The sequence below is a fragment of the Staurois parvus genome, unplaced genomic scaffold (genome assembly GCF_062004578.1).
Source record: "Staurois parvus isolate SC_StPar_1 unplaced genomic scaffold, SC_StPar_1.0 ptg000394l, whole genome shotgun sequence".
Classification (NCBI taxonomy): Eukaryota; Metazoa; Chordata; class Amphibia; order Anura; family Ranidae; genus Staurois; species Staurois parvus.
Window position 1 is genome coordinate 2,171,024 of NW_028318190.1, and position 23,432 is coordinate 2,194,455.

Consider the following 23,432-nt stretch of genomic DNA (forward strand, 5'->3'; position numbering starts at 1 on the left):
GGTTCCACCACCATTGCAAATTTTGCCCTATGTTTCCACTTGTGAATGACAATAAGCAGCCTTGCTAATTCAACACCACCACCAATTATAGCCTCTTACAAAGTGATATGACCCCAAATTATAGGTGGTCTAATAACGGCATGTTATCAGTAATCATCAGCACCATCAGGAAAAAATACTTAAATGCATTTATGTTAAAGTATAAAAGATGGGGTTGCGTCAAGTAAATGGATACCAAACGTTAAAATGTCACGCCGCTGAACTGGTGACAAACTAAAGTACTGAAAAAGAAAAAAAAAAAAAAATCGCCACAGGTGACAACTTTAAAAGCCCTTTCAGGTTGCCATATTTAGAGCTAAATGTGAGGTCTGGTGTTAGAATGATTGCTCTCGCTCCAATGTTTGCTTATACACCATCACACTCACACACACACACTAAAATAAGTATTGACCACGTCACCATTTTTCTCAGTCAATTTTATTTCTAAAGGTGCTATTGACATGAAATTTTCACCACATGGTAACAACCCGTGCAATCCATACATACAAAGAAACCAAAACAAATCTGTTCAGAAATTGTGTGATTAAATGGAATGACACAGGGAAAAAGTATTGAACACGCTAACTGAAATCTTTTTAATACATCGTACAAAATCCTTTGACAGCTTCAAGGCACCTCCTGTATGGAGAAACTAGTTGCATACATTGCTCAGGTGTGATTTTGGCCCATTCTTCCACTGCGTTTTCAAATCTTGAAGGTTTCGTGGGCCTCTTCTATGAATTCGAATCTTTAGTTCTTTCCATAGATTTTCCATTGGATTCAAGTCAGGTGAATGGCTGGGCCATTTTAGCAGCTTTATTTTCTTTATTTTAACAAATTGAGAGTTTCCTTGGCTTTGTGTTTGGGATCATTGTCTTGCTAAAATGTCCACCCTAGTTTCATTTTCATCATCCTGGTAGATGTCAGCAGATTTTTTTATCAAAAATATCTTTGGTACATTTTCTATTCATCCTTCAATGATATGAAGTTTTCCAGTATCGTATGCTGAAAAGCAGCTCCACACCATGATGTTCCCATCTCCAAACTTCACTGTTGGTATGGTGTTTTTGGGGTGATGTGCAGTGCCATTTGACCTCCAAACATGGTGTGTATTATGGCATCCAAAGATTTCAATTTCTCATTTGACCAGACTGTATTCCCCCAGTATTTTACAGGCTTGTCTAAATATTGTGCAGCAAACTTTAAACGAGCTTCAACATTCTTTTTCTTCAGCAGTGGAGTCTTGCATGGTGAGTGTGTATGCAGGCCATGGAGGTTGAGTGTATTACTTGTTGTTTTTCTTTGAAACAATTGTACCTGCGAATTCCAGGTCTTTCTGATGCTCTCCACAAGTGGTGCCTGGCTCTTGGACAACTCTTCTGATAATTCTTTTCACTCCTCTGTCAGAAATCTTGTGAGGAGCACCTGGTCATGGCTGGTTTATGGTGAAATGGTGTTCTTTCCACTTCCAGATTATGGCCTTAACAGTACTCACTGGAACATTCAGAAGTTTAGAAATCCTTCTGTAACCAGTGTCATCAGTATGTTTTGCAAGAATAAGGTTGCAAAGGTCTTGAGAGAGCTCTTTGCTTTACCTATTAAGCGATGTTTCTTGTGTACCATCTTGGTAATGGGACACCTTTTTATAGGCCATCAGTTAAGACTGAACGAGCTGATATTAATTTGAACTGACAAGGGGCAGGATTGCTTTCTAATTACTGATAGATTTCAGCTGGTGTCTTGGCTTTCCATGCCTTTTTTGCACCTCCCTTTCTTCATGTGTTCAATACTTTTTCCCTGTCACTCCATTTTATTACACATAATTTAATTTCTGAACTTAATTGTTTTGGTTTCTTTGTATGCATAGGTTGTTACTGACATGTGGTGAAAATGTCATGTCAACAGCACCTTTTAAAAATATATTTACCTAGAAAAATGGTACCAAGAAAAATAATTTTACCCGCTGTATATAGTTTTTTTTTTTGTTTTTGTTTTTTTTGCACCAACTGTATTGCTGTCACAAGGGATTAATATCTGGGACAGTGACAGATACTTTTTGAGCAAATGCTTTTGAGGGCAGAGGAGAGATCAGGGGCCTAAAAAAATCTCTCAAACAGGTTGGTTAGATCAGATACTTGCGTATCTGGTAACGCCTAGTAAACATTCAAAACTGGAAGCGACGTAATACATGTTGCGTCCAGCATAATTTGTCACGGGAGGAACGGATTTTCCTCCTCTGTCTGCAGCCCGGCACGAGCAAACATAGCAATCCTGGGCTGTCCCTTGCCATTTGCTAAAGTGTAAATGGTAGGAGGGGGGCCCACTTCCATGCCCTGTAAAAGTGATTGGGATATTGTAGAGCACTCAAATCACTTTTACATGAAAGAGCTTTATTATGGCTGATATATTTTTTTTTTCTTATTACACCAGAGTAGACTCAGTGTTTTTTTTTTTATTTGTGTAGATCTGCCTGAAAAATCCTTATGGCCCGTACATGTGACAAGAAAATCATGCAAAAATTTCTGTACAAGTAGCGATCGTCCGATAATCTGATTGTTAGTACAAAGCTTTCAAGGGTTGATCGCAACAGTTCATGCATCAATATCCGAAGGGACAAACAAAAAATTTTCTCGTACGATACCAGAATGAACGATTTTTGTTTAATCAGTACAGTAGTCTGGAAAAAAATCGGAAGACCAAGACCATGCATGCTCAGAAACGAAAGAATACAATACATTGTACCACTTTCAAAGTTGTATTCTGTCTTATGAGAATTTCTGTAACTTTAGTAACCTTTTCATTTTCGATATGAGACTAGCATGCAAAAAAGACTATCATTCGTCCGATATTCGTGTGTGTACTGGGCTTTAGATCACTGAGGTTATCTCTACATCTTTGTTCTTTGTTTTAGTTAACCAGCTGCCGACCGCAGATAGCCGAGTGACGGCTTCACTGCGGCCGGCCAGTTCTGAGTGGACGTCATATGACGTCCTCCCAGAACGCGCTCTCCTGGGGCGCGCACCCGGCGATCTCCGTGATCGCTGTGTCCTACAGACACAGCTGATCACGTGATGTGGTAAAAGGCCAATCACAGCGGCCTTTTACCACCTGATCAGCGGTGTCCAATGACACGCTGATCAGAAGGAAATGCAAGTGCCGGTTCTCGGCTGCACTTTCCTCACGCTGTCAGATCGTGAGGAAAGTACTGCCGAGAACCGGCAGTTGTCAGAGCGGGGATCGGCACCGATCATCAGGGCACTGATGATCAGTGCCCTGATGATCGGTGCCCAGCAGTGCCACCCGCAAGGTCCGCCCAGCAGTGCGCCCACTAGCTCCGCCCACCCGTGCCCATCAGTGCACCCACCTGTGCCCAGCAGTGCACCCACCTGTGCCACTCTGCAGTGCCACCTACCTGTGCCCAGAAGTGCCACCCACCTGTGCCCACCCACCTGTGCCCACCAGTGCCACCCACCTGTGCCCACCCACCAGTGCCACCCACCAGTGCAGCCCAGCAGTGCTGCCAGTCAGTGCCACAGTCAGTGCCCAGGGGTTGTGCCAGTCAGTGCCGCCAGTCAGTGCCGTCTATCAGTACCCATCATCAGTGTCGCCTATCAGTGCCGCCTATCAGTGCTGCATATTAGTGCCGCCTATCCGTGACCCCTAATTAGTGCTGTCTATCAGTGCCGCCTATCCGTGCCACCTCATTAGTACTGCCTATCAGTGCCCTTTAGTGCTGCCTATCAGTGCCCATCAGTGCCGCCTATCAGTGCCCATCAGTGCTGCCTCATCAACGCACATCAGTGAAGGAGAAAAAATACCTGTTTGAAAAATTTTATAAAAGAAACAAATAAACTTTTTTTTTCAAATTTTTTGCACTTTTTTTATTTATAGCGCAAAAAGTAAAGCGCCCAGTGGCGATTAAATACCACCAAAAGAAAGCTCTATTTTTGAGAAAAAAATGATCAAAATTTCATATAGGTACAATGTTGCATGACCGCGCAATTGTCAATCAAAGTGCGGCAGCACTGAAAGCTGAAAATTGGCCTGGTAAGAAAGGGGGTATAAGTGCCTGGTAGGCAAGTGGTTAACAATGTTTGCTGGAGCAGATAGCATAATGTTTCTGGAAATGTTAAATCAAACTGACCATGATAGAAAAATACATTTTGAGAGTAGTGATTTATGCCTGCCTTTTTCAACCAGGCTGCCCAGAGGTTTCATCAGGGGTGCCTTGGCAAAATGTCTAAAAATTGCCCAAACCTTGTATGCAAGCCAGTGGGTGAAACAAGCCTGCCTTTTAGTTACACAAAAGCCACAGGATTTCATTGTGTACCATGATGACCTTCTAGCTGCCGTCTTCCTGACAACCAATGACATAATCCGTTGATGAGGAGGATGTTCGCTGCCTGCACAGTATGCTTTTTTTTGAACCTCCCCTTTCCATCAGTGCTGGGGTCACATTAGCTCAGTGATGGAGAAAAACTGAGGGAGAAGAGAAACACTGGAATACTACTCAGTACCAGTGTGCGAAAGTGTATTTTCTTTGGAAGAATAAATCACCTATAATTTGGGTGTCCTACATGGCATTTGCAAACATTCCTGGGTACTACAGCTCTGGCCAGAAGTTTTGAGAATTACACAAATATTCATTTTTCACAAAGTCTGCCTCTGTTTTTATGATGGCAATTTTGCATATACTCCAGAATGTTATGACGAGTGATCAGATGAATTGTAATTACTTGCAAAGTCCCTCTTTGCTGTGAAAATGAACTTAATCCCCCAAAATAATTTCGACTGCATTTCAGCCCTGCCACAAAAGGACCAGCTGCCATCATGTCAGTGATTCTCTCGTTAACACAGGTGTCAGTGTTGACGAGGACAAGGCTGTCAGTCATTCTGACATGCTGATTGAGTTTAGAATAACAGACCTGATGCTTTAAAAGGAGGGTGGTGCTTGAAATCATTGTTGTTCCTCTGTTAACCAAGGTTACCTGCAAGGAAACGCAGTCAGTCATTGCTTTGCACAAAAGGGGATTCACAGGCAAGGTTATTGATGCCACTAAGATTGCACCTATATTAACCATTTATTGGATCATGAAGAACTTCAAGGAGAGAGGTTCAATTGTTGTGAAGATGGCTTCAGGGCCGCCAAGAAAGTTCAGCAAGTGCAAGGACCGACTCCTATAATTGATTCAGCTGCAGGATTGGGGCACCACCATCGCACAGTTTGCTCAGGATTGGAAGCAGACAGGTGTAAGTGCATCTTCACGAACAGTGAGGTGAAGAATTTTGGAGGATAGCCTAGTGTCAAGAAGGGCAGTAAAGAAGCCACTTCTCTTCAGGAAAAACATCAGAGACAGACTGATATTCTGCAAAAGGTACAGGGATTGGACTACTGAGGACTGGGGTAAAGTAATTTTCTCTGATGAATCCCTTTTCCGGTTGTTTGGGGCATCTGGAAAAAAACTTTTTCCGGAGAAGATAAGGTGAGTGATACCATCAGTCCTGTGTCATGCCAACATTAAAGCATTCTGAAACCAACCATGTCTGGGGTTGCTTCTCAGCCAAAGAAGTGGGCTCACTCACAGTTTTACCTAAGAACACAGCCATGAATAAAAGAATGATACAAAAATATCCTCCAAGAGCAACTTCTCTCAACCATCCAAGAACAGTTTTGTGATGAACAATGCCTTATTCAGCATGATGGAGCACCTTGCAATAAGGCGGAAGTGATAATGAAGTGGCTTGGGGAACAAAACATCAATATTTTGGGTCCACGGCCAGGTAACTCCCGAGACCTTAATCCCATTGAGAACTTGTAGTCAATCCTCAAGAGGCTGGTGAACAAACTCCCCCACAAATTCTGACAAACTCCAAGCTTTGGTTATGCGAAAATGGGCTGCTTGTAATTGTACTTCTGTATACCATAGTAATAACATCTGACAAAAAGATCTAAAGCGCTGAAGCAGCAGACTTTGTGAAAATTCTTTGTCATTCTCAAAACTTTTGGCCAGGGCGGTACAGCAGCCAGGAATATACAGTGCATTCATAAAATATTCCGACCCCCTTCACTTTTTTCAGTTTTGTGAAGTTGCAACCTAATACTACTGTTCATGTTTTTTTTTCTCTTTCTCTATCTACACTCCATGCCCCATAATGATGAAGTGAAAACAGAATTTTAGAAATTTTTGCAAATGTATAAAAAAGTAAAAACTGAAATATCACATTGGCATAGGTATTCAGACCCAAAGCTTTTTTTCAAACTCAAAGAGGAGACTTCCATCTAGCCACTCTGCCATAAAGCCCAGATTGGTGGAGGGCTGCAGTGATGGTTGTCCCTTCTGGAACTTTGTCCTATCTCCATACAGTATCTCTGGAGCTAAGCGTGACCATTGGGTTCTTGGTCACACCTCTTACTAAGATCCTTCTCCCCCGATTGTTCAGTTTGGCCAGGCGACCAGCTCTTGGAAGTGTCCTGGTTGTGCCAAACTTCTTCCATTTGAGAATTATGGAGGCCACTGTGCTCTTCAGTGTAGCAGAAACTTTCTTGTAGCCTTTCCCAGATCTGTGCCTTGCAATAATCCTGTCTGAGCTCTGCAGGCAGTTCCTTTTGTCCTCATGGCTTTTTTTTCTGCTACAGTATGCATTGTCAGCTGTGAGAACTTTTACAGAGAGGTGTGTGCCTTTCAAAATCATGCCCAATCAGTTTAAATTACCACAGGTGGACTTCAATCAAGGTGTAGAAACACCTCAGCAACGATCAAGAGAAATGGGAGGTATCGGAGCTAAATTTCAAGTTCAGGGTCTGAAAACTTATGCTAATGTGATATATCACTTTTTCCTTTTTCATAAATTTGCAAACATCTAAAGCTCTGTTTTCACTTTGTCATTAACTGAGTACTGAGTGTAGATTAAAGTGGAACTTTAGGCTCCACAATGAAAATGAGCAGACAGGCAGGATTTTTAATGCAGAAGAGACATGCTTTGTTCTGCATTAAAGCTACTTACCTGCCTGTCTGCCCTTGTACAGTTGGCTGCGCAAGTGCAGCTCACTGCACAAGTTCTGCAATGCTGAATCTGATGGAACTCCCACGCGTACACAGGAGTGACATTTCTGCCCGGCCAATGACAGCGGCCAGCTATCATGTCCTGGGAGGTGGCCGCTGACATCTTCGGTGAGTTCTGGGGGTGCAGCATCTCTGGGTTCTAGGTGAGTATATTTCCGATTTAATGAAGAAAAAGATTACTTTAAACAACTGTAGTATCAGGCTGCAACATAGCAAAATTTTAAAAAGTGAAAGTGGTCTGAATACTTTGGCTGAGAAAGTAAAAATACAGTGCCTTGAAAACTTATTCATACCCCTTGATATTTTTCACATTTTGTTACAATAAAAAATGTAAATGTATTTTATTGGGATTTTATGTGATAGACCAACACAAAGTGGCTTAGAATTGTGAAGTGGAAGGAAAATGATAAATGGTTTTCAAAATTTTGTACAAATATGTGAAAAGCGTGGCATGCATTTGTATACAGCCCCCTTTAGTCTGATACCCCTAACTAAAATCTTGTGGAACTACTTGCCTTCAGAAGTCACCTAATTAGTAAATAGAGTCCACCTGTGTGTAATTTAATCTAAGTATAAATTCGGCTGTTCTGTGAAGCCCTCAGAGGTTTGTTAGACAACAAACAGCATCATGAAGGCCAAGGAATACACCAGACAGGTCAGGTATAAAGTTGTGGAGAAGTTTAAAGCAGGGTTAGATTAATAAAATATCCCAAGCTTTGAACATCTCACAGAGTACTGTTCAATCCATCATCTGAAAATGGAAAGAGTATGGCACAACTGCAAACCTACCAAGACATGACCATCCACCTAAACTGACAGGCCAGGCAAGGAGAGCATTAATCAGAGAAGCAGCCAAGAGGCCTGTGGTAACTCTGAACTTGCTGCAGAGATCCACATCTCAGGTGGGAGAATCTGTCCACAGAACAACTATTAGTCGTGCACTCCACAAATCAGGCCTTTATGGAAAAGTGGCAAGAAGAAAGCCATAAGAAGTCCTGTTTGCTAGAAGCCATGTGTAGGACACGGAAAACATTGAAAAAGGTGCTGTGGTCAGATGAGACCAATATTGAACTTTTTGGCCTAAAAGCAAAATGCGATGTGTGGCGGAAAATGAACACTGCACATCACCCTGAACACACCATCCTCACCTTGAAACGTGGTGGTGGCAGCATCATGTTGTGGGAGTGCTTTCTTCAGCAGGGACAGGGAAGCTGGCCAGAGTTGATGGGAAGACGGATGGAGCCAAATACAGGGCACTCTTAGAAGAAAACCTGTTAGTCTGCAAATGACATGACTGGGACGGAGGTTCACCTTCCAGCAGGATAACTAACCTAAACATGCAGCCAGAGCTACAATGGAATGGTATAGATCAAAGTATATTCATGTGTTAGACTGGCCCAGTCAAAGTCCAGACCTAAATCCAATTGAGAATCTGTGGCAAGACTTGAAAATTGCTGTTCACAAATGCTCTCCATCCAATCTGACAGAGCTTGAGCTATTTTTTACTTATATTTTAAGAATGGGCAAAAATTTCACTCAAGATGTGCAAAGCTGGTAGAGACATACCGAAAAAGACTTGCAGCTGTAAATGCAGCGATAGTTGGTTCTACAAAGTATTGACTCTGGGGGCTGAATACAAATGCACGCCACTCTTTTTCAGATATTTTATTTGTAAAACAATGTTGAAAAACATTTATCATATTTTCCTCCACTTCGCAATTATATGCCATTTTGTGTTGGTTTATCACATAAAATCCCAATAGAATACATTTATTTTTTTGGTTGTAACATGACAAAACATGGAAAATTTCAAGGGGTATGAATATTCTTTCAGGGCACTGTAGTTCATTCACAACTGTCAGCTTTCAGGTGAAAAATGGCGTTGAGCATTGTGGTAGTTCATTGATTCTTCCTATCAGAAGTATCGGCTTAGCCATACGGGATGTGAGCATGCAAATAAACTGACAGGTCTGCAGGAGACCTGCATGGCATCAGTAATCTGCTCGCTGGTGCAATGCTTTACAGGTTCCTACTGCAAAAAAGTGCATTTTTTGTAGAAAGGTGAACTTAACCTCTAACGACTTCTTCGGAGCATTTTTTTTTTTTTTTTGCACATGATAAAATCTGCATTTTTGGCTATAAAATGACTTGAAACCCCAGCACGATTATATATTTTTTGAAAGCTAAGTCCTTGTAGAACAAAAATTGTAGTTGCAATTTTTTATTTTGCATATTTGTGCAGTGGATTATCACATCTCTAATTTCAGGAAAAAATACACTAAAATTAATTGCAGAAATTATTTTTTCCCTTGTACAAGAAAATGGATACCAAATGATTTTAGGCCTCCAAACTCTGTGTGCCCATTAAAAGGCAACAAATTATCATGGAATGTTTGTGGCAATATATATAACGTGTGGCGCAATCGCTGCTTACATACACGTATGTATGTTTACATACAGATCTTGTATGTGCTCTTGTTTTTACGGGTGTAAGGAATGCTTTCAATTTTCTTTTTACTTTTTTAATTCTGTATTTGATTTTTCATTTCCTTTACCTTTGCCATAACAAATTGGCTAACAGGCCCCCTATGTAATAGTATTGGGCAGGTATTTTTTATAGAGTCATCAGGGATCTATTAGATTCCCAGTGTCTCCCCTGCCCTCTGCTTCAACTGACCAAGAACAGGAGGGTACTCCGCTTTCTAGCTGGGGTTTTGACATCTCTGAACTGGAGGTGCTCATAGCTGACTGCTTCTGTTCACGGTACTGCATATGAGATTGGAGAACAGATGTTCTTGGTCTCCTCCAGCTCATCATAATGACTTTAGAAGTTGTGCTCCCAGGAGGACTTGGAGTGCCTGGTAAGTGCAGCAGCATGTGCCAGTGATGTAAGTGATTGGGCAACTCCCACAGGTTCACTCTTTGGACATGCCACACATGTCCAAAGAGCTGAACTAGTTGGAAAGAACCTGTCACTAAACAATGCTGTAACAGAGGGCTATCGGTCCCCTATGTGATAGCAATAAATTTAAGTGAAAAAAATAAGTAAAAATGCAAACGTTGGGTGCAGCTATGCAAAACAACGATTGTGCTACCATTAATCACAGTTATCTCCTGACTGATGACCTGTATAGACTCTTAAGCGTTGAATACCAATGCGCACACACTTTGAAGGTTTGACATGTTGAGTATCTACTTGATAGATAAAAGGGGAAAAAAATGTGTGTGTGTGTATATATATATATATATATATATATATATGTGTGTGTGTGTGTATGTATATATATATATATATATATATATATATTTATATATATATAAAGAGAGAGAGAGAGAACCCGAATTTGACAGGTACCGGCTCCGAATTGCGGTTGAATTGCCTAGGCGATCGGAAACGGAAGGTGTCCTCCCTCCTTCCCTCCCCGTAGTCTTCTGGGACACATGACAGGTCCCAGAAGACTACAGGACCATTCATGAAGCGCAGCGCTACTCGCGCATGCGCAGTGGGTACCCAGCTGTGAAGCCGCAAGCAGTCACAGCCGGGTGCCCACACTGAAGATGCCGGCCTCTAGGAATCCAGGACAGCAGGTGAATTGGGCTGCGGGGGGACACATCACGGGACCGAGGGACAGGTGAGTGGCTGTTTTTTTAAAGTCAGCAGCTACAGTTGTTGTAGATGCTGAATTTTATTTTTTGACAGGATGAGTGGAACTCCGCTTTAACGCAAAGGCTGCATATATGCGTACCAGCATGTAAACACAGCTGTGCCGAGAGTGTACCCCCTGCACGCTTCTGGCACAGTTACCGGTGGCTAATGGAAAGCTCCTGATCTATACTTGTGATGCAGAGCTTTCCGGTCATGTGACCACTTTGAGAGCCACTTGATCAGAAACCCCTTAAAGGGTCGGGAGCTGCCAGCTTTAAGTTATTAAAAATGCAAGCTTATGGGATCCCTTTGTCAGTCCATTTACATTCCTAAACAAAGGTTCTGAGACCCACATATTTATGCACAGCAAGTGCAATGAAATGTACACATTTACTTTTTTTTTTTCTTGACACACTTCAGTGGTACCACTATAACAATACAACATTCTGCTTTGTTGCAGCCAAATTTGAGAAACATCTGCTATGTTTTTGAGCTACAATTCTCAAAGCATGCTTAAAATGATTTTCTTATCTTTCTTTGTGTTTCTTTAGAGCAGGTTTATGCATAGAACCCTTTTGGGCAGCCTATATTATTCAGAATATCAAGTAGTGTGCAATTGGGAGACAGATGTAGGGAGAGGACAAGTGTGATATGTGTTTTATATCGCACAGCTATCCCCCCATTTTTTTTTTTTTTTAAACTTCATGTGAAGTGCACAAAGTGTGTTGCGCTTGGCGATGGGATGACATGCAGGGCCATCCAGTAAGGTGCAATTTTATGCAAACATGTTACATGATTGTACATTGCTGGAAAGCAGAGAAACACAGTGCTCTGGTGTGAACATGATTATGTGTGTGTGTATACACACACACATAGTATCTTTCAGAAGTGAGTACACCCCTCACATTTTTGTAAATATTTTATTATATCTTTTCATGTGACAACACTGACGAAATGGCACTTTGCTACAATGTAAAGTAATGAGTGTACAGCTTGTATAACAGTCTAAATTTGCTGTCTCCTCAAAATAACTCAGCACACAGCCATTAATGTCTAAACTGCTGGCAACAAAAGTGAGTACATCGCCAAGTGAACATGTCCAAATTGGGCCCAAAGTGTCAATATTTTGTGTGGCCACCATTATTTTCCAGCACTGCCTTAACCCTCTTGGGCATTGAGTTCACCAGAGCTCACAGGTTGCCACTGGAGTCCTCTTCCACTCCTCCATGACGACATCACGGAGATAGTGGATGTTAGAGACCTTGCACTCCTCCACCTTCCGTTTGAGGATGCCCCACAGATGCTCAGTAGGGTTTAGGTCTGGAGGCATGCTTGGTCAGTCCATCACCTTCACCCTCAGCTTCTTTAGCAAGGCAGTGTTCATGTTGGAAGTGTGTTTGGGGTCGTTATTATGTTGGAATACTGCCCTGCGGCCCAGTCTCCGAAGGGAGGGGATCATGCTCTGCTTCAGCGTGTCACAGTACATCTTGGCATTCATGGTTCCTTCAATGAACTGTAGCTCCCCAGTGTCGGAAGCACTCATGCAGCCCCAGACCATGACACTCCCACCACCATGCTTGACTGTAGGCAAGACACACTTGTCTTTGCACTCCTCACCTGGTTGCCGCCACACACGCTTGACACCATCTGAACCAAATAAGTTTATCTTGGTCTCATCAGACCACAGGACATGGTTCCAGTAATCCAAGTCCTTAGTCTGCTTGTCTCCAGCAAACTGTTTGCGGGCTTTCTTGTGCATCATCTTTAGAAGAGGCTTCCTTCTGGGATGACAGCCATGCAGACCAGTTTGATGCAGTGTGCGGCATATGGTCTGAGCACTTACAGGCTGATCAACCCACACACACACACCTACACCTTCACCTTCAACCTCTGCAGCAATGCTGGCAGCACTCATACATCTATTTCCCAAAGACAACCTCTGGATATGACGGTGAGCAGGTGCACTCAACTTCTTTGGTCGACCATGGCGAGGTCTGTTCTGAGTGGAACCTGTCCTGTTAAACCGCTGTATGGTCTTGGCCACCGTGCTGCAGCTCAGTTTCTGGGTCTTGACAATCTTCTTATAGCCTAGGCCATCTTTATGGCCATCTTTTTTTCAGATCTTTGCCATGAGGTGCCATGTTGAACTTCCAGTGACCAGTATGAAAGAGTGAGAGCGATAACACCAAATTTAACACACCTGCTCCCCATTCACACCTGAGACCTTGTAACACTAAGGAGTCACATGACACCGAGGAGGGAAAATGGCTAATTGGGCCCAATTTGGACATTTTCACTTGGGGGTGTACTCACTTTTGTTGCCAGCGGTTTAGACATTAATGGCTGTGTGTTGAGTTATTTTGAGGAGACAGCAAATATACACTGTTTTACAAGCTGTACACTCACTACTTTACATTGTAGCAAAGTGTCACTTCTTCAGTGTTGTCACATGAAAAGATACAATAGGACAAATTCACACTAATTGGAGAACTGCTGCAGCGACAGCTCTCCATTGCCGGCTGATAGGGGGCAGTGTGGTATGCAATTCATCGCACTATCATCCCTTTTTTCTTTCTCCTCTCCCTGCAAGAGCTTTATTTGAAGTGTACAAAATGTACACTTCTTTCACTCAAATGAAGGGCGGCTTACTGCCTGCCATTGCAGTACGATTCCGGCCAGTGTGCTGCAATAAAACGCAACTAGGCTGTGTTGCATTGTGAATGGCATACATTGGAAACAATGGTTTCATGTATGTCCAGCAGTGACAGGCGTTTTAGCATGCAGTAAAACCTGGCACCGCACATAGTGTGAATTGGCTTTTTAATCTTGACCAAACAGGGTTTTATAGAGCCGCCTACAGGAGTAGAACACTAGGCAGAAAAAAAAACTTGGTACCACCTATGGGCAGTCCTCTCTAGGCATAAAACCCCCTCTCTGTACCAGGGTGGTTAGTGCCTCCTGGGCATTTCTGACATCCGGCGTCTTTCTCACACAGCAATCTTGTCATCTGCACGCTTACTAAATTTTCCAGGGCTGGTGTTTTGGCTTCCGCAGATGCTTGCTTTGGTTGCCGAGTTCTGCTGGCTACTGTTTAGGGTTTTCTGGGGCCCCTTCTGGGTTATTTGGAATGTTGACGTGTCTGCCTGGTTGTTCCCTGGGTTCTTTTTCCCAACCCTCATTGTGGCACTGCTCACTGCTTTGAGACATCCCTGTTTGATCAAGACTAAGGAGAGGCTGTGTCCACCAAAGATTGGTGTTACCAAAAATCCCTTTTACATGGACACCCTTTATTGGAGTTTTTATTTCTTACACTGCTTGTAACTGTCTTTGCAGTCAGCAGAGATCGGGTTTTGTTTTTTTTTGCGCCCAGAGAGGTCTGCCCATAGGAGGGGCCGAGGTGTTTTGTTTTTTTTCTGCCTAGTGTCCTACTCCTGTTGGTGGCTCTATAAAACTCTGTTTTTTCAAGACTAAAGAAGAGAAGCTATGTCTGTCACTGAACAGTGATCAATAAAATCTTGTTTTTGTATACAGCTATGTACATGCATATCATATAGCTCAGAGGTGCTCGTTCTATTCTTTAGCAACACAGGGGACAGTTAAAGGGTTGGACCACTTAAAACCAGTTATGCGCAGCTCAGTATTTAAAACTGTGACCAACTTGATCAGTCTTATGCATGAAATATACTTAAGGAGAACAAGAGAAGGCAGCTTGCAGTGTCAGAGTTATCTAATGTAACATTCCATTTTTGCATCTATTCGATATTCTTGGTACATATTTTTTCTTTGAGTTACTTGGATTGACGCATGCACTGGGCCATGAATGGTTGCCTGTTAAAATTACTTCTATCTGGGAACTGTCATGAGTTTCTGCTGTGCATTTATTGGAAAAAGAAATATAACATTTATTTGAGCAACACCTTTTGAATGTGCCTTTTTAATTACGTCTTGATTTGTGTTTTCTTCCCCAGGATCTTTCTGGTTCCATTGATGATCTCCCTATGGGTGCTGAGGGTGCTCTTAGTCCAGGTGTCAGCACTTCAGGAATTTCCAGCAGTCAGGGCGAGCAAAGCAACCCAGCCCAGTCTCCATTCTCTCCTCATACATCACCCCACCTTCCTGGTATTAGAGGACCTTCACCCTCCCCAGTAGGCTCTCCAGCCAGTGTTGCACCATCTCGATCTGGCCCTCTCTCCCCAACCTCTGTTCCAGGTAAGAAATCATATATGTTCTGTTACATGTTATCGCCAGTCTGTCGTCATAAAAATTCTAGTTGGCTCCTGTTGATAAATAACTGAATGTGAAGTTTTATTGTTGATCTCCACTCTGGTTGTCTTAAATATTCAAGTCAAAATTTGGTGTGTTATGGATGCTTATTTTAATTTAAATGTTGTAATTATCAGGGACTCAGATGCCTCCACGTCCTCCTAGTGGTCAGTCAGATGGTTTGATTCACCCTACCATGAACCAGGCTGGGCTTGGGCAAGAGAGAGGTAAGAGCAGTTATGGGTAGAAAAGGAGAGCTGGTTTAAAAACAATCTCCACCTCAATGTCTCATGTTTAATGACATGCTTGTTTTTCAACAGGGTACATGCAGAGGAATGCACAAATACCTCAGTACGGATCCCCACAGCCTGGTCCGGCACTTTCACCACGCCAGTCCACGGGGACACAGATGCATGCTGGGATGGGACCCTATCAACAAAATTCTATGGGGAGCTATGGACCTCAGGGAGGCCAGTATGGTCCCCAGGGTGTGTAATCAATTTTGACCCAAATGTCTCATAACTATCCAAATGTAAAAAAGTGTTCACTTAATCATATCATAGTTCATATTCATGACTATTTGGGTTATTCTGCCACCTCCCAGTTGAATGGGCACATCTCTCTCTTCCAGCTCAGCTAAAGCAGTATTAAACCCAAAAGCAAACATATTGCAACTTACCAATTCTTAGACATGATGGCTGTATTCATTTTCTTTTAGGTTTTCTTTCTTCTACTTTCATCTGGTGATCTGGCCAGCAAATCTGTTTTATAAAAGTTTGAACGCTCCTGAAAAATGTATGTTTACAGGGATTAGACAGACCATTTACCACTAGCAGAGATGGTTGAAATAATCAGTTTTTATTTATTAAAGTAAAACCTTTATCCCAAAAGGGGAAAAAAAAACTTGGCAAGTGGTGTCTAACTAATACATGGTGTTACTAGTCAGATCACCAGGTGAAAATGGGGGGGGGGGGAGCCAAAGAAAAGAAAACTCATGCAGCCACCACATCTAATAATTAGTAAGCAATATATTACATTTTTGGGGTAATACTGCCTAGCTACTTTTTAGCTAGTGTTTTATTATGTAATAATGGATTTGCCTACAAACATGTCTGTGAAGATTTTCCTTGTAAGGGCTTGGTCCTAATTCTCTGGCCTGTCCCTAACTCCCCTGGTGCTGTGTAAAAAAAAAAAAAAAAAAAAAAGTTCTTCGTCTGGATTGGTCACTATGGCCAGTTGGCCAAGAGGACTGTATAGGACACCACATACAAAAGCAAGAATAGCCTATAATGTCTGCCAGTCGGTGCTGGATTCCATGGGCAGCAACTCCTTGGGGTTTGTGTGCTCGAACCTAGCTGTTTAGGTTATTATTATTATACAGTATTAATATAGCGCCAACGGTTTGCTCAGCGCTTTACAATATAGTGGGAGACAATACAGTAACAATACAGTTCAATACAAGAGGGATTTGAAAGTCCTGCTCCTTGGAGCTTACAATCTAGGAGGGAGGGGTGAATGGTACAGTAGGTAGTCACTGTGGGGGATGGAGTGGTTGGAAGAGTAGAGGATTCCAGAATTAGCAGAGGGCGGGATAGGCTTCCCTGAAGAGAAAGGTTTTCAATGATCGCCGAAAGGCAAGCAGAGTAGGTGATAGTCTGATAGATTGGGGTAGGGAGTTGCAAAGGATGGGTGACGCCCTGGAGAAGTCTTGGAGACAAGCATGGGAGGAGGAGATAAGGGAGCTAAAGAGTAAGCGGTCTTGCGAGGAGCGGAGTGTACGGTTTGGGTGATATTTAGAGATAAGATCGGTTATGTAAGTTGGGGCAGTGTTGTGGATGGCTTTATATGTCATTGTTAGAGTTTTGAATTTTATCCGTTGGGCAACTGGGAGCCAGTGGAGGGATTGGGAGAGAGGGGTGGCGGATACAGAACGGTTAGTGAGGTGGATGAGTCTGGCAGCAGCTTTCATGATAGACTGGAGGGGGGATAGCCTGCGATGAGGTAGGCCTAGGGGGAGGGAGTTACAGTAGTCGAGGCGTGATATGACAAGGGAGTGAATAAGTTGCTTAGTGGTTTCTGGGGTTAGGAACGGTCGTATCTTGGAGATGTTGCGTAGGTGAAGTCTACATGATTTTGTCAGCGATTGGATCTGGGGCTGGAAAGACAGATGGGAGTCTAGGATTACAGCTAGTACCCTGGCGTGAGGGGATGGACTGAGGATGGTGTTAGCGATGTTTATGGTGAAGTCAGTGGGGGTGGCGCGGGCAAGGGAGAATACTAGGATCTCAGTTTTGGAAAGGTTGAGTTTGAGGAAGTGAAGTGACATCCAAGCCGATATGTCGCTTAGTAGGTTAGCGATGCGAGTGGAAACTGAGGGGGTGAGGTGAGGGGTAGAGCGATAGATTTGTGTGTCATCAGCATAGAGATGGTAATTGAAGCTGTGGGAGCTTATCAAGTGACCAAGGGAGGAGGTGCAGATGGAGAAGAGAAGGGGTCCAGGGACAGAACCTTGGGGGACCCCTACAGAGAGAGGGAGTGAGGAGGAGTGGCAGCATTATAGGTGACACTGAAGGAGCGCTGCGATAGATAGGAGGAGAACCAGGAGAGAGTGGAATCGCTGAGGCCAAAAGAGTGTCGTTTTTTGAGGAGGAGGGGATGGTCAACTGTGTCAAAAGCCACGGAGAGGTCGAGTAGTAGGAGTATTGAATAGTGGCCGTTGGTTTTTGCCGTTAGTAGGTCATTAGAGAGCTTTAGTAGGGCAGTTTCAGTGGAGTGTAGGTGGCGAAAGCCAGACTGTAAGGGGTCGAGTAGGTTGTTGTCAGTGTGGTGGGAGCTCAGACGATTGTAGACTAAGCGTTCTAGGAGTTTAGAGGTAAATGGCAGCAGGGAGATGGGTCTAAGGTTGTTCAGGTTGGTGGGGTCTAGGGAGGGTTTTTTAAGTATGGGAGTGATGTGCACGTGCTTTAGAGTGGAGAGGAATGCACCTGTAGAGAGGGAGAGATTGAAGATGTGAGTGAGAGAGCATAGGATGGAAGAGGAGGGTGACCGAAGGACTTGTGAGGGGACAGGGTCCAGGGGGCAGGTGGTGAGGCGGGCTTCTGAGAAGACCTTAAGGACCTCTTCGGTGGTAGCGAGGTCAAAGGAGGACAGTGTTGAGGGGGAGGTATGGTGTGAGGAATGCTAAGTGGGGTGGGTGTCTGTGTAGTGGTGATGTCCCTACGAATTGTGTCGATCTTGTTTTGGAAGTGGTGTGCAATCTCGTGGGCAGTGAGTGAGGCGCTGGGTGGCGGTGGGGGTGGAGAAAGTAGAGAGTTAAAGGTAGAGAAGAGCCAACGAGGACTCGAAGAGAAGGTATTGATGAGGGTGACAAAGTAAGCTTATTTGGCAGCGTGAAGGGAGGAAGTGTATGTTAGGAAGGCAGATTTATAACGGGTGAACTCTTGGTGGGATTTGGTTTTATGCCATAATCGCTCCAGCGCGCGACTGTGTCGTTTGGGATTTCGGGTGTGGTCAGTCTCCCAAGGTTGAAGAGGTCGGGGCCTGATGCTTCGTGTTGTTAGTGGAGCAAGCGAGTCTAGAGCGGATGAGAGAGAGTTGTTGTAGACAGCAGTGGCCAGGTCAGGGCAGGACGGGGTTGATGTTGTCGTAGAGCTGGTCAGTTGCAGAGTGGAAGGGAGCCGGGTTTAGGTTTCGGAGATTTCTGCTGGTAATTGTCTGTTTAGTGGGGTAGGTGTTAGAGGAGGAGGAGACTGTGAAGGTGATGAGATTGTGATCAGAGAGGGGAAATGGGGTGTTTGAGAGGTTATAGGGGGTACAGTGGTGAGAGAAGACAAGGTCTAAGGTATTCCAGTCGGAGTGAGTGGAGGACTGTATACACTGCGCTAGTTCAAAAGAAGAGGTTATGTGGAGGAGTTGGGATGTAGCCGGGTTATTGACGTTAATAGGGATGTTGAAGTCTCCGAGGATGAAAGTGGGTAGCTCGGAGGAGAGAAAGTAGGGTAGCCAGGCGGCGAAGTCATCGAGAAAGCAGGACATGGGTCCAGGAGGCCGGTAGATCACTGCAATCCTCAGAGAGATTGGAGAGAATAGCCGGATGCAGTTGGTCTCGAAAGAAGAGAAGGATAGAGAGGGAGGATTAGGGAGGACTTGAAAGGTGCTCATTGGTGACAAGTAGACCAACCCCGCCTCTTTTCCGACCACTGGGCCTGGGTGAGTGGGTCAAGATGAGGCCTCTGTAGGAGAGTGCTGCGGGGGAGACAGTATCTGCTGCTTGGAGCCAGGTTTCGGTGAGGGCAAGAAGGTTAAGAGAGCGGGAGACAAAGAGGTCGTGGATGGAGGTGAGTTTATTGCAGACCGAACGGGCGTTCCAGAGTGCACATGAAAACGGGAGGGTGGTTGTGGGGAGCAAGGGGACAGATATAAGATTGAGGGGATTGCGGTAATTCCCGCGGTAAAGAGGATGTCTTGTGTGTGGGCGAAGTAGAGGAGGACCAGGGTTCGGGGAGATATCCCCAGAGGTTAGGAGGAGAAGAAGGGTGAGGAAGGTGGCATGTGAGCGGGATGTATATGGGCGCATATGCCTTCTCTACAGGTCCAGGGTAGTGATCTCTGTGGAGGGGGTTCAAATCCTTGAAGGCTGTGCCGGATATGTGTGCCATAATAGGTGAAGATTGAGCCTGCTGCCGCTCCAGTTATGCACTGGTTGGTCTCTCTGATGTAATAAAGTGTGTGGCAATCCCCCCGGCAATGCTTCCATGTATGTTTAGGCATTTTTTTCCTCGGTGGGAGCAACAAATGGCAGAGCACAAAAGGGTAGTGCACATATGCAGGTGCCATTTTCACAGAGTCACGGGCATAGTACTTGCGTTTTTTGACCTCCTGGTCCTGCACAACTTTGGGACACTTTGTTAATTTTGATTCCTTCAGCACAGCAAGAATTGGGACACTTGTCTGCTAGGGGTGACTTGCTTGCATAGGTGGTGTTAAGCGTTCTGGGGTTCACAGGCCTTTTTAACCTTTGGCAAGGCAGGGTGGTGGGGAGGAAGACTGATGTGGTGAGCTTCCAAATCCCCTTATCAGGTAGGGGCAACCCTCTGCAAAGTTGACCCTGCACTGATTTCCCAAAAGGTCACATTACTTCTGAATTCCTCCCCTTTTCTGGTATTTCCACTATTTCAGGGGAAAATCCTCCACCACTTTGTCAAGGGAGTATTTTTCTGGAGCCATTTCTGGGCTGATCAGCTTTCAGGTTCTCACTGGCTTGAAACACCTGTGAAAAAAAATGGATGCTCTCCTTTCTTCCTCCCCCCCTTTTGAGAAAGGATAAGGTGTCTGAGGAAATTCCTCAGGATGAGAAAGAGGAGAAAGCTGCTGTGGGCGATTCCTCCTAGGATGATGTCCAGAGCTGTCTCACACACAGAACACATTGGGCTTCCTGGCTGACGTGTGTTAAAGTTAAAACAGGGTTATGTTTGCAAAGCTTATACTGCAAGGTGAATATTTTCCAAACTTGGTGCTAAATTTCAACCACTCAGAGCTTGATCTCTGGTGGATGACCAAGTGTTGCATCGAACCACTGATTGCACGCACAATTTACTTCCACTTCCCCCTAGAACCTTTCATAAGGTACTCTTGCACTTCCTTCCACCTATTTGCTATGAAGATTTGTTACAGGATGGTCTACATGTGGATTACCACGTCGTACTTCTGGACATGGACCATATTTTGTAAGTAATTCTAAGGGGAATGCCCTCACTTATAGCTATGGCAATGCAAAATCACATAAAGAAAAATCCATTGTACCATACACGAGCAGCATGTGAGGATCCACCCTCCAACACAACCAGCATGTGAGGATCCTTCCTTGAACACAATGCTGAGCCAGTTCCTTTGTGTTTTGTCTTTTGCATGACCATCTGAGAGACGTTCACATAGGAGGAAGGAATTTGGCTGTATTCCATCATTAGCTCTCTTACACCAATTAACTATCCATCGGTGCTAAGCCATTGGGATACCCTGGAACAAGGGAGATTGTGGTGAAGTGGAGGAGGCGATTGTTGTCGAGTATGCACTGCACAGCCATCCAAAGCAGTGTGCTGACAGTGAAGCACACGGACACAGCACATAGTAAACCCGCAGTTAACCCTTTGATCACCCCTCATGTGAACCCCTTCCTGCCCAGTGCCATTAGTACAGTGTTGGTGCTTTTTATTAGCACTGATCACTGTATTGGTGTCACTGGGGATGTCAGTGACACCAAGTCCGTTCCCCCCAGTGTCAGAATGCCCTCCGCAGTCCAACTATAAGTCGCTGATCGCCGCCATTACTAGTAAAAATTAAAATTAACAAAAAAATACAGTATACAGTGTATACCGCCATTTGTAAACGCTATAACTATCATGTAAACCAATTAACTTACACGTATTGGGATTTTTTTTTTTTTAGCAAAGATATTTAGCAGAATACATTTTGGCTTTTTTTTTTTTTTTTTTTTAAATTTACTGGACATGTTTAATAGCAGAAAGTCAAAAATATTGTTTTGTTTTTCTTTCCTCAAAAACATTGTCGCTTTTCTTTTTTTAGTGGAAAAAATAAAAACCGCACAGGTGATCAAATACCACCAAAAGAAAACTCAATGTGTGGGGGAAAAAAAGGACTTACATTTCATTTGGGTGCAGTGTTGCATGACCGCGCAATTGCCAAAGTAACACATCGACGTAACGCAAAAAATAGCCTGGTCAGGAAGGGGGGTAAATCCTCTGGAGGGCAAGTGGATAAGGCACACTGCTTTTCATATTCATGACTTGTGCATTATACTGCCTAGTACTGGAGATGGGACACCTGGCAAAGACAAAGAATTAGGCCAGCCTCTGGTGCCCAATATCACTCCTCTAACTGTCCTACTATGTTTCACTTGGTGTCCTCAAGGAGGTTGGATGTCTTTTCTGGCTTGCTAAAACTTTGGGCTCATTCATATGGGTGCAGAGACCCGTACAGCATGCAAATGTTGCTGTGTTGATGCTCCCCAGATGTTTTGTACAGTTGTTTCCATCAACGTGTTAAACATCAATGGCAGGGTAGTAGACGCAGTGGCTGTATGATTTTTACCACACATCTGACCGTGTACATCTGTAGGGATAGATGCAAATACTTGAGTGTGTTGAAGGATCTTTATAGCTGAAGCATATGTCAGCATATGCCATGTCATTGATTAAGGTTAGGTTCACATCTGTGTGGGTGGTGCAGCGGCACCACCCGCACAGAGGAATGCGGACTCCCGGGCACGAGGTTCCCATGCGGGCTGCGTTTTCAGAAGAAGTGCAGGGACTTCTTCCCTGTGTCATGGGGCATGGGAGTCCATTCAAATGAATGGGCTCCCATGCCCACGCAAAACGCGGACTGCATGGCCGCATATATGTGAACCAGGGCTTACAGGCTTTTAGCTATGGCAGCACAGATCACCTGTCATTCCCAGGCACATAAACACAATTCTGCACATTGTAAGGGCCTCTGTGATCAACTTTTTTTGGTCAGCTGTTACTAGTAGATTCAGATTGGATCTTAAATTCTAGACGTCTCTACAGTCACTATCAATACATGCTTTCGCTCAACCCCTGTGCTAACATACACTTTTGAAGCCCTCCATAATTATGGGCGATTTGCGGTTCAACTATTCACACAGCAGATTTTCCTTATACCAAACTCTCATTATGCACTCACTGTGCACCAGACTGTTAAAGTGGATACATTTAAATTCCATATAACTTGCAGTACCTTAAAGATATTTTGATAATCATCCTGTTCAAAACTCCTGCCACCTCTCCATGTTTATCTGTGTGGTTGCTGTTGTGCAGATCTTCCTGGTTTCAAGCTTTATAATCTTCCACCGAACACAGGTTTTGCCAAACTATATAATGATTATTTCACTGCAACCGCTCTGTCTCAGACAAACCTGCTGGAAAATTTTCTTCTGAGTGCTTGGTTAGCTCTATGATTTTTTTACACTGGCTGTCTGTACCCGTGGTGTTTTATGTTCTCTCCATCAAACTCTTGACTGAAGACTGCAGCCTTTGGCACTTGGTGCAAACTACCTTACAGTGAGTTTTCTTCTGCCATGGAGAGATTTCACTTTCATCTTTCATTGTTGCTGCAGCATCTTGTTTTTGGGGGCCATTAGTACCATATGCCTACTTCACTGATTGGGTATTGGACAGTCTGATGGTCTCCGGATTCCTCTGTGGAATGGGTCTCGAAGGCAGAGTCCTTGTTCTGAGTTCAATCCCCGGCTTGACAGCCCAATCAGGAGGAGATGTTTTCCTCTTGAGTCAGTCTGGGACACCTTGCACCTTCAGTCCCCTACACCAGTGAAGAATTGGCTGAATAATCATGCAAGTTTTCTCAATATACCTTGTTTAATGATT

General features: G+C 43.9%; 1 protein-coding gene across 2 annotated transcripts in view; it reads left to right on the forward strand.

Moving 5' to 3' along the window:
• Window positions 1-23,432, forward strand: part of ARID1A (AT-rich interaction domain 1A) — a 131,341-nt gene that overhangs the window by 86,878 nt on the left and 21,031 nt on the right. For both annotated transcript variants that reach the window (XM_089686231.1, XM_089686232.1), the window contains 3 exons: window positions 14,718-14,958; window positions 15,150-15,239; window positions 15,333-15,500. In XM_089686231.1, the coding sequence (XP_089542357.1) occupies window positions 14,718-14,958; window positions 15,150-15,239; window positions 15,333-15,500 (499 nt within the window). The remainder of the gene's footprint in view (window positions 1-14,717; window positions 14,959-15,149; window positions 15,240-15,332; window positions 15,501-23,432) is intronic.